Source organism: Astyanax mexicanus, unplaced genomic scaffold (assembly GCF_023375975.1).
Source record: "Astyanax mexicanus isolate ESR-SI-001 unplaced genomic scaffold, AstMex3_surface scaffold_34, whole genome shotgun sequence".
Classification (NCBI taxonomy): Eukaryota; Metazoa; Chordata; class Actinopteri; order Characiformes; family Acestrorhamphidae; genus Astyanax; species Astyanax mexicanus.
In genome coordinates, this window is record NW_026040044.1 from 1,358,409 (window position 1) to 1,370,449 (window position 12,041).

General features: G+C 36.9%; 3 gene segments (V, D, J or C); 2 read left to right on the forward strand and 1 right to left on the reverse strand.

Annotated features, from left to right (window-relative positions):
* Positions 1–274: 274 nt before the first annotated feature.
* Positions 275–5,662, forward strand: LOC125790020 (immunoglobulin kappa variable 3D-7-like). The segment is given in 3 exon segments: positions 275–712; positions 849–1,244; positions 5,541–5,662. Coding segments are annotated over 3 exon segments (609 nt in total).
* A 2,076-nt stretch (positions 5,663–7,738) lies between these two features.
* LOC125790021 (immunoglobulin kappa constant-like) lies at positions 7,739–9,366 on the reverse strand. The segment is given in 2 exon segments: positions 7,739–8,058; positions 9,354–9,366. Coding segments are annotated over 2 exon segments (333 nt in total).
* A 262-nt stretch (positions 9,367–9,628) lies between these two features.
* On the forward strand, positions 9,629–10,663 carry LOC125790034 (immunoglobulin kappa variable 6-21-like). The segment is given in 2 exon segments: positions 9,629–9,791; positions 9,936–10,663. Coding segments are annotated over 2 exon segments (402 nt in total).
* Positions 10,664–12,041: the final 1,378 nt, after the last annotated feature.

The window sequence follows — 12,041 nt, forward strand, 5'->3', positions numbered from 1 at the left end:
TATCACTATTGACACAACAACACTTTTTACAGGCAAAATTAAAAACATTTTAAAGCTCATTATTAACTTGTTTAATCATTAAAATTCATATATAAAATTAAATATTAATGATAATTTCTTGATCATTATGTTTAGTTGAAGCACCACCATTTAGTCAGAGCAATTCTGGGTCATTCATCTGTTTTTCTTTATAAACTCAGTTATATATTAATTCAATTAAATATAGAAAATGTAATATAATATTTGAAGCTTTAGAAGAAGTAAAGTTACTCACTCTTTATAATGAGTTTAGTTCCTCCACCGAATGTGTACCACAGTGATACATTCCAATGAAGCCGTCGTACAAAAACCTCTGTTACACTCCAGTGATGAACCACACTCACACACACACACACACACACACTCAGTCCTCTGGATATGTATCAGATGTATCCAGTCAGAATCTGGGTGTATAAAATGGTGTGAGTGTAATATTGGTCTGTAATATTTAGAGTGTTTTCTTTGTTGTGTTTTAGGTTCAGGAGGGGTTCTAGATATTTCCATAGAGAGGTTCCACTTTGCATTATCAGCCCATGCTTCAGTGCTCTGCTAGTGTTTATAGTCCTGTGAGTTTAACACTTCATGACTGAGAGCTGCTGCCCAGCAACTTCACCCACAGCAACCATGACTTTCTTCTCCATCTTCATCTGGACTCTCACTCTCTGGATTCAGGGTAAGTCATTCATTTCTATCTGCAGCTCTAAATTCATTTCTGTACTTATACAGTACAATAGAACATACTGTTTCTCATCTTCCACATTTTCTAATAACTGTAAGATTTCATTTATTTTATTTATTCATTCTTTCAGAATCCAGTGGTCAGGTGACTGTGGATCAGACTCCTACAGTGAAATCAGTTTCTCCAGGAGAATCACTTTCTATCAGCTGTAGATTCAGTTCTGCACCATACGGTTCTACTCCTGAAGTCTCCTGGTATCATCAGAAACCTGTAGGACCTCCTAAACTCCTGATCTACTCTACTAACAGCAGACAGTCAGGAATTTCAGCTCGTTTCAGTGGTAGTGGATCTGGATCTTCCTTCATTCTGACCATCAGTAACATCCAGCCTGAAGATGCAGCAGATTATTACTGTCAGAGTGGCCATGTGATCAGTAGTAGAGCCGTGTTCACACAGTGTTACAGAGCTGTACAAAAACCCCCTCACTCACACACTGCACTGCTGCACCTACTGCAGGAGCTACACACACACACTAATACACACACACACACACAATACACACAAAGGTTATAATAGTTTATAATTTTTCATTATAGTTAAATTGTATTTCGTTTTCTCTTTTCCTCAAATTTAGTTAGTTTTAATTCGTTTTTAGAGGGGGTTTGCTTTTTTATTAGTTTATATTTTTCATACTTTTGTTACTTGTGAGCTGCATGGTTCAAAAAGGTGTTATGTAATCAAACTCAAAAAAGAAACAATAAAAAAAATCAGTTACAGTCCACAAACACTGTAGAAAATGGACTTTCAGCACTGGATACAGATACAGCTTTGTACCATATCAGTGCAGAACTAACTCTACTGTACCTCACATATATAACATCAGAACACAGCTGTCTGAAATATAGCTCTTTTACAGTGTGTGTGTGTGTGTGTGTGTGTGTGAGAGAGATTTATCAGTTCATCCTCCAGTGTTCTGGTGTATGAGCTACTCACAGAGTCAGGCTGGTAAATGTTCTCACAGTTAGCACTCTTATGCTGCTTCTCAGATGGACTTATAGCTGTGTGGAGTTTATTCTACATACTGTATCTCCTGTTTCACTACAGAACACATGCTTTTATCTTCCTCACGCTCATATTCTAATCCCATACAGACTTCTGCAGCTTTCTCTGTATTTTCTGTTGATATTTCGTGGCTAGCTGGAGACTGTAAAGAGAAGTAACGTTATTGACCGCGTAAATCTGCTCGAGATGAATCAACGCTTATAAATAAATTAACAAACATGAAAAGAAAGGGTATTCTATTTGAACTTTTAGTTTGTTTTAGTTGTTTTTATAAACACTAAATTCAGTTTCAGTTAGTTACCATTCTATCTTTTAATTACCATTTCTATTAGTTTTCAATGTTTTCGTTATTTCTTTTCTTGTTTGTCAACAATAATAACCTTGTCATACACACTAACACACAACTCAACACACAATACAAACACCCTTACACACCCACAATACCTATAACACACAATATATATATATATATATATATCAACCCACACTAACATATTAACACACAAGTCAACACACAGACTAACACACTTAAGCCCAATTTATACAGCTGCATCGAACCTACAATGTAGCTATGGTACAATCTATGCTGTTGCTTTACATGCCCCTCTCTGGAAATGTAATTATGCGTTATGTGACGTGGACAACCACAGCTGTGATTGGTTAGTCAGGCCTTCTATCCCCTCCCACATATTACAACATTTCAGTGCGATGCAGAGCCACTGATATGTGCAGGCAGAAGTATAAACATGCTCTGATGTGTAGAGTACTGTCGCTGGATAAGCGTAGGCTGCGGTATAGGTTCAACAGAGAAGTATAAATTGGGCTTTAGACACAAACTAACATATTGGGCCCTATCGTACACTCTGCGCAAGGCGTGTAGCGTGGTGCGTTGGATCCTACACCCAGTCCACAGTCTATTTTCACGCCTTGCGCACACGTCCTTAAAATAGCGTTGGACTTTTGGAATATATTAACGCAGGTGGGCGTGGTGGTCTGGAAATGAGGTGTGTTCAGGTAATTTTCTGGCGTGTTTCTATCTTGGTGGCGGAAAAACTGATTGCGCGATTGATTAGGTGAAAGGACGTCTAAATTCAGCTGTCACTCACGCAGCCAAAACTGAATTATGATCACCCTGCGCCCTGCGCTCCAAAATACCCCATACCATCACTTCTTTACCACAGAAAAATACACCTCACCCACAGCCTTCAGGAATTAACTATAAAAAAAATATACTTAAAAATCTGCACACTAACTATAAATTATTATTAGTTATATTTATTTCTGTCAGTTATAAGGATTTATATTTATGTTCGGTACACAGACTTATAACTTAATATAGCAGACACAGGCATTCTGCTGTTTAAGAATTTCAACAGATGCTTATTCTCACTCAAATGCTGGAGTTTTTTAAATGAAAAATTAAAAGAGAAAAGAACTTTGACTGAACATGAATTTATTTTATTTCATTTTGCTATTATTTAACTGAAATTCACTTTTATATCTGAAAAATAAAGCACATAAAGTCACCCTGGCATGTGGTGCTGCACGTCAATTATATAAAACTTAAAACATGCACAGAAATATAAAGCTATATTTTAGAATTTGTTTCTTTTAGCCAGGGCAAATTTATTAATATATTTAATATATTAATTTATTAATTAAAATCTCGTCCAGCGGTCTAAAATGTCAGGCACGCAAAGCGAGCTTGGCACAGCGTGCGCGCATCGCCCGCAGAATAACCTCTCTTCTGAAATAAACATTTTAATAAATAAATTCGGACAAGTGTAGTAACATTAATGCTATTAAACTAACTATAGCTACTGATAATTAATCAAGAGAAATCAGGCTAAATGCGCTGCGCCTCTTTCTCTCTTTCTTTCTCTCTCTCTCTTTCGCAGCACAGAGCTGAATTCAGCGTGAGGCTACAGATAATATAAAACTCAGTTCAGTTAAATAAAAATAAGAAAGGACCTGTAAGTATAAGTAAAGTACCTGTAAGGACCTAAAAGTAAATATTGTCAAATCTAAAGGATGGTTTGAGGTTTTGGTGAGCTGTTTTGAAACTGAAACTAACTGTAACTTTGATTATTCAGAAAGCCTGGGTTATTTTAAATTAGTTTATATTTGATATTATTTATTTATTCATTTTAATTATTTTTATTATTTTATTAATCAAATGATTAAATAAATATATCTTCATAATTCAATTTTTATGATCTTTTTAAAAGGACCTATTTATCCTTCTTTCGTATATATATTTTATTCGTCTTTTTTATTTCTTTTATTTCTATTTTTTTATATATTTTTTAAATCCCTTTTAAACTGTTAATGCTCAGCTGCATTGTAAATGAATGTCCCTATCCAGTGTAAATAATCGATTGCTTGTTTAATATTCAGTGTTGCAAATCCAGTTTTTACATAAATAATAAACAGAATAAAAAATTTAATTATTTTATTTTTCTCTCATCATTTGAGCTGCTGGTGTTTCTTTCACAGTGTGACCTGCAGTCAGTTTCCTATGTGCTCTTAAAATAGGAATGAACAGAAGTCAGTGCGCTCATGTTTTTTAAAGGGGATGGATACTGGCACACTGATTGGTTTATTTCATGTTACGCCCAAAACACACCCATGAATAATTAAGAGAATTAAAACACACCCTTTGTGCCGTTGGAGCTGCGCAAGGCATATTTTTCGCACCCTCACGATACCAAAGACACCGGACACGCCCCTCAAATGAACTGCACAAAGTGCAACTACCTAGTGCGCTAAAGATCATTAAAATAGGGCCCATTGACACACAACTCAACAGACACACAACTCTTGAGACACACTAACACACTCAGTAATATATTAACAAATCAAGACAAAACTAATACAGTAACACAACACACACTAACAGACAACTTAACACAAACACATAGAGCCTAAAAACTCCAGTTCTCATAGTCCTGCAGGCAAGATGTAAGTGGAACATAGGCTTTATAAGGGGGCAGGATCTCCTGATCTTCTTGATCTCCTGAACACCTGTAAAACAGATTTTCTCCATGTTCCAAGTTGGGATCCATTTTTGCTTATTAATCCATCCATCATCTATCCCTCCTCCTCAGCACTTTTATCTGTCCACCTTCCTCCTCTCTTAGTATTGATGCTAATAAATCTGTTTGTCCTTCAAATTTTTTCATTAGTAACCAGGTATCTACACCATTGTTTCAAACACCAGTACTGGGTATCAGACCTGCAGAATCTCAGTAATGGAGTAAAACAAGGCTATGTGCTGTCACCCCTTAACTTTATATTCTAATATATCCTTTATATTAATGACTACATCTCCAAAGAGCCATCTCTGATGATCCTGAGTTTGCAGATGACTCCATCATGGACTCACAACCAACAATAATGAGTCTACAGAGAGTTTACTGGTGTTCTGGTACAGTAGAAACACCTGAATTCAGAAACATGCTGCTGCCCAATATAGTCCAAATGGAATTTTGTTAAACTCAAACATTCCAAATGTGTTTCTGAAGGTTCTTTCATTTACATCAGGGTTCCCCAATAGGCGGCCCTATTGGAGCAAACTGTTAGCCCACCACCAAACCTAGTACTGACTGCAGCCTATGGGAAGGCGGAGTTCGATGTCCAGCGTGTCCAGTCCCACCCACTTTGTCCGCGTCACCCGCGAGAAGGCCTGATGGACGTCCAATTAAAAGTCTGAATAAAATACAACCACTATGTGCCCTGTTCTTTGTATACTTCCGTTCAGATACGGAACTAAGACATGGCGCGGACAAGGACACGCTGGACACGCTGAACATGCAACTCTGCCTGCCCGCAGGCTACAGTCAGTACCCTTTCACCAATGGCGGACGAGCTACCTACCTCTGAGGCCTAAAGACTGTTTCCATCTCTGGATGAAGCATCTCTTCAGATCTTGGAAATGTCAAAATCAGATTTGCTCAAAGAGCAGCACAAGGATGTTAGTGTGACTGAATTCTGGATCAACATGATTCCCCAGTTCAGGCTGGCAAAATAGATTGCAATGCTACTTCTCACAATATTTCCCTCCACCTACATCTGTGAGTCATCATTTTCTTCAATGAACATTATCAAAAGCCAGGGCAGAATCAGACTTTCCAGTGCACACCTAGAGCAGTGTCTTCACATTGCCACTACAGAGCACCACCCCCACTTCAGGTCTCTTGTTTAAACCTGCCGCTGTCACTTCTCTCATTGAATGTTGAGTACAATAATGCAGCTGCAGTTCATATACTTAATTAATGACATCCACTAAAACAGCAAACAAATAGCTCTTGTACTATCTGCCTAATTAGCTAACATTATGCGATGAATGCACTGGCCCTTGCTTTTGTGTTGTTGGCTGAATATGCCCATAGGAAAATGTAAATGGGGACCCCTGATTTACATCAATAAACAATGAAGACTCCAGAGCTTGCTGTTTAGAACTGTAAATGTACCCAGTATAGACATAATATTTGTAGAACATTTTCCTCCCTATTTAAACACTTTTTTTGAGAGACCTGAAGGTCTGGATAGAGTAGTAACTAATGTATCAGTAATTTCCATTCTCATTCAGGTATAACATGCTTTTAACACCTTTAACATTAATTAAGTGATGATGCACGTCCTGCACGTCAAATTGATCTGTGCTGATGATTCTGTATTTGTTGCCCATTCTACTTCATTTAGACCATCAGAATTTACTGTTCTGGCTCGATCTTCAATTTCTTAAAGTTTTCCTGGTCTTTGGTTCTTCTTATCTACTCTGATGACAGATGCTAAAATATTTTAGTATTTTGTCCTTTTACTCTTTCCCAGGAGTTTCCCAATCTTAACTGGAAGTCCTATAGCATTTCACAATGAGAAATACCTGCTGATGAATTTGAGAACTCTCTTTGAGGATGGATAGCAGATATAATAGCCACTTTTTCTCAATCTCTAAAATGAACACAGCCAACATTCTCTAAAAACATGGGCTAGATGGGTTTCAAATTTTACTGTTCTTACTGGGACTAAGTTGGACTCCCAAAATGAACCTCATCATTACAGCCCACCTTAAATTTTACATGGGCTCCAATTAAGGGGAATGTCCATGTGTAAGCCCTCCTGGTCTGATAACTAACTCTGGTTGGAACCCATTCATGGGGTCAATATAACACCCATAGTAAAAAACTGTCTAGTTTCCAGTTGGATGGTTCCCATTTTGCAAACACTGGAGCATAACCTTGAGGATATGACTACAATCAAAAACTGTCTTTGATGTAATATGACACAGATTTAATATGTTGTATGAAACTAATCTACACAAGGTATCTGTAGCATTATCAGTCATCATATCTGTAGACAATTAAACATGTTTAAACAGGTGCATTAAGAGTACATATATAGTCCTGGTAGTTGTGAGAGAAAAGTTTTCAGGGTTTTATTTAATCTAAATAAATCTAAATATAACTATTTTAATACTCATGTAGAAAAGTCTTCCTAAATTTAACTGAAACTTTGTTAAATGTGTGTTTTATCTGATTGGACTCGGGTTTACTGTTATCAGCAGCAGTAAAGACAGAAGACAGAAGTGAAACCAGACCCCCCTCCAACCAGTGGAGCTCAGATCTGCATGAACAGTCCTGATTGGTCCTCTTTCTCCCAGAATAGAGCAGAACTTTCAGCAGATGTTCAGCTTCATTCAGCCAAACTCACTCAAGCACAACACACACAGCACTGCACTGAAGCTGCAGCTAAACACACTCTCTACCAACACTGATCATCAGCATTCATTACAATACAACACACACAGTGTCCAAAATCCAGCTTTATTTCAGCACAGCAAAAGTATGGGGACAGCTACAGCACACTGACCAGAGTAAAGACACAAATATCAGCACTGTGTAGAATTTACACTCTATTGGAGATGCAGGTGGAAGCAGCTCTTCTATCTTGGAGCTGCTAGCCTTCACACTCGCTCTTCCTCAACCTGATTGGCTGAACCGCGTTGTCGTGGGAGACGGTGCAGGTAAACTCCTCCCCCTTTTCCCAGAGTGCTTTGCTGAGGGTCAGGGTGCTGCTGCGGCTGTAGCGGCCGTTCTTCTCTTCTTCTGCACTGGTCAGAACCCCGTTCTTCACCTCTGAGCCGTCCACCGTCCAGCTGACCAGCGCCCCCTGTGGAGAGTAGCCAGACAGCAGGCAGAGCAGAGAGGCGGAGCCCTCATACAGCTGCAGAGAGGAGGGGCGGAGCAGAGACACGGAGGGCTTCACCGTGGGACCGGCTGGAGAGAGAACACACACATTTAAACACTTTATTTGCATTAAAAAGGGAGAAAATAAATGATAGTATCCATATGTTAGTTGAGGGTCATTATGTAATCCAGGTTTAGACTGAGAACGATGTTAAAGATTCAGAGAACAGCGTGTTGTCCAGATATACAGGCTGCCTATAACAGCTGAGAGAGAGAACAGTTCTTTACTAACTGCTCGACTTTTCTTTAACCCGCTCCAACAATCTGCAGAACCCAAACACACACTTTATTAATGAGCCCAAAACTACAGAACCAGTACAGTTACTCTGCATTCAGTACATCCCATAATCACAGATACTGTAACAGTTTATAGAAAAACAATAATCCATACATATCTGATAAGATCAACACATTTAACACTCCTAACACTTCTGATAACTTCATTATTAAATACTACAGTGTCAGGAGTCAATTCTGATTAATGAGGGTAAATTCTGATCTGTGATTGGATCATATCTCCAATATCTTTGTTAATAAAAGGTCTAAAATGCAGCAGATATGATCATTTAAACACAACACAGACAATTATACTGTAAGCTTCTGATCATGCTCTGAATCAGTGATTATAAAATATAATCAACATCAGCATTAATAGAGATGATTAACAGGAGAAACATATTTGCTGCATAATTTAGGGTAATCAGGTTGTCTGAGACCAATTATTCATTTATTAAATAATGTGTTATTTTAACACAACTTCAAAAAGTACTGTTATATACAAATAATAAGAAAATAAATAAAAATAAATAAAATCACAGAACAATATGTAAAAATTACTGAGTACAATTAGAGACATATATACAGCATACTTCTTTTTTATCTTAAATAAATATTCAACAAACACTGCAGTTTAAACATTTTATAATTTTCAAACTATTGGTTAATGTTTAAAGGGTTAAAGAGTAATATTTTGTATAATAATACAGTATATACTGTGTATATCACTACTGACACAACAACATTTTGAAATTGGGTGCTTTTACAGGCATAATCAAAACAATTTTTAATTTTCAATATTAACTTTAATTATTAGAATTAATATATAAAATTAAATATTAACGATACTTTTCACAATTAAATTTAGTCAAAGCAATTCTGGGACGTTCATTTGATCTCTTTATCTATAAAGTTCTATACAATGTAAATGTCAGGTTGCTTTTTTAATTCAATAAAATATATAAAATGTAATATAATATTTGTAGCTTTAGAAGAAGTAAAGTTACTCACTCTTTATAATGAGTTTAGTTCCTCCGCCGAAAGTGTACCACAGTGATACATTCCAATGAAGCCGTCGTACAAAAACCTCTGTTACACTCCAGTGATGAACCACACACACACACTCACACACACACACACACACACACACACACACACACACACACACACTCACACTCACACACACACACACTCAGTCCTCTGGATATGTATCAGATGTATCCAGTCAGAATCTGGGTGTATAAAATGGTGTGAGTGTAATATTGTTCTGTAATATTTAGAGTGTTTTAGGTTCAGGAGGGGTTCTAGATATTTCCATAGAGAGGTTTCACTTTGCATTATCAGCCCATGCTTCAGTGCTCTGCTAGTGTTTATAGTCCTGTGAGTTTAACACTTCATGACTGAGAGCTGCTGCCCAGCAACTTCACCCACAGCAACCATGACTTTCTTCTCCATCTTCATCTGGACTCTCACTCTCTGGACTGGAGGTAAATATCAGGGGTTAAATATTAACAGTCACATTAACCCCTTTATTATTACTGAGTTTAGATGTGTGTGAACGGGTGAATCCAGTGTGTTCTAATATGCTAAATGTGCTTTTGTTTCTTTTTTCTACTTTTTCTTCTTTTTAGAGTCTTTTGGGGAAATCATAATGACTCAGTCTCCAAATTCTCAGCTTGTGACTCCAGGACAGACTGTTACCATCAGCTGCAGATCCAGTCAGAGCATCGGCAGCTATCTCGCCTGGTATCTTCAGAAATCTGGAGAAGCTCCTAAACTGCTGGTGTACTACACTAGCAACAGATATTCTAGTGTTCCTGGTCGTTTTACTGGGAGCAGATCTGGATCTGAATATTCTCTACAGATCTCTGGAGTTCAGGCTGGAGATGCAGGAGATTATTACTGTCAGCAGGGTGACAGCCTTCCGTTCACACAGTGTTAGAGCGTCGTACAAAAACCTCCCTCAGCTGTAGAGGAAGTGCTCAGACTAAGAAACACACACAGTTGTAGGATTGAAGATTGAAAATAACATAACAAAATTAAAATGTAAAGAGTCATAAATAGATGATAACATTGTTTTACAGTGGGGTGGTTTTGTAAAGAACCTTCACTTTTACTAAAAGAACCCTTATAGAACCCCCTAATTATAATTCTCCAGTTCAAGCTGGATGATGTAATGTGAGCAATGTGGACTTCAGGAGGATCCTCATTCCACCACTTTGGGATAAGTACACTGTATCAGTGAGATCTTTACTTATGGTTCTGTGTGGATCTCAGTGATGGACATTTTAAAATTTAAAGTTCTGACGTCTGTGTGTAGTTCTTAAATTATAAAACACAGCAGCACTTGTTGATGGGAGAATTTATTAAAAATACAAAACATTGCCTACACATTTGGCACTTAGAATTTAATCAGAGTTAACAGAAAACATCTGTTTTTAAAACATATTGAAATACAAAACAACCAGTGAGAACACTCCAATCATCCAATCAGAAGCAGACAGCACAATTCCTCAGAAGAACCACTTATACCTAAAACTTCTGAAATTCTTCTAAAATTCACACACACACAGTTAGTCATGATTTTTACCAAGATAATACATTTATACAAAACAAACTAAGGAAAAAATCTAAAGAAAAAATAGGGAAATTTGGTGGTGGTGATGTTTTTGCATATGTTGGACATCTCCTATATATGTTTTTGTTTTAACATTTTAGAAAACATCAGTTACATGATTTTCTGTTGTTCTGTTATTTAAAGTGTGAAAATAGCATGTGATTTGACCCATAATAGCATTAACTGTAATAGATGTAATAAAAATCTAATTTCTTTGAAACATTAATAACTAATTAACAAAAGTATAGATAATAATGCGAAATCTTTCATTAAGAACACACTGTACAACTGAAAACCTGTTAAAATTTACTATTTCTATTAAATAAACTTTATTGTGAAAATGATTACTTGGTTGCATCACATGACATTTTGTACTTATTCTAAAAAATGTCAGATTTTTATGATTTTAAATTTCCCCATCCAAATGCATCCAAATACAAACAATTACTCCAAATTGTATTAGAGTCACACTATTTATATATTCCAGTAAACAGGACAATAACTAAACCAGCATTTATAACAACAAATGCAGAAGACTTTGTACAGTCCATTTTGTGTATTTTATGTAAATATAGTGAAAGATCAAGGAGATTTTGTGTGAAATAAGTGGACCTAATTCTGAATCTAGGGGGATTGCAGCAGTGAGAACATCAGAAACTGATGAGGGGTGTGTTTCCTGAAAACGATCAATCTTAGCGAATAACGAATGAACTAACGAATGATGTGAGTAAAGAACAAACCAGTTCTGCGAGTGTTTCCCAAAGAGATTCGCAAAGTGAAAATTAATGAGCTAGGTTAAGAACGTCTTTGTTGACTCCTCCCCCGAAACAGCACGCTCAATCGATCCACAAATATCGATTCAACACTGCCAAATATGCAGAATTTATTCAGTATAATAACGGAATTTACTTACAGGAACACATGATTTTAGAAACAACAATTTTAAACCAACCAGAATATGTTTTATACTTAATACATTTACCTTTGAGGACAGTGTTTTCATTAGGTAAAGTCACCTGGAATAGTTTTCTCAGCATCTTGAAGGAGTTCCTGGAGGTGCTGAACAATAGTTTCTGCTTTGCGCTGTGAAGCTCCAGCTCATTGTAAATCACCTCAAATC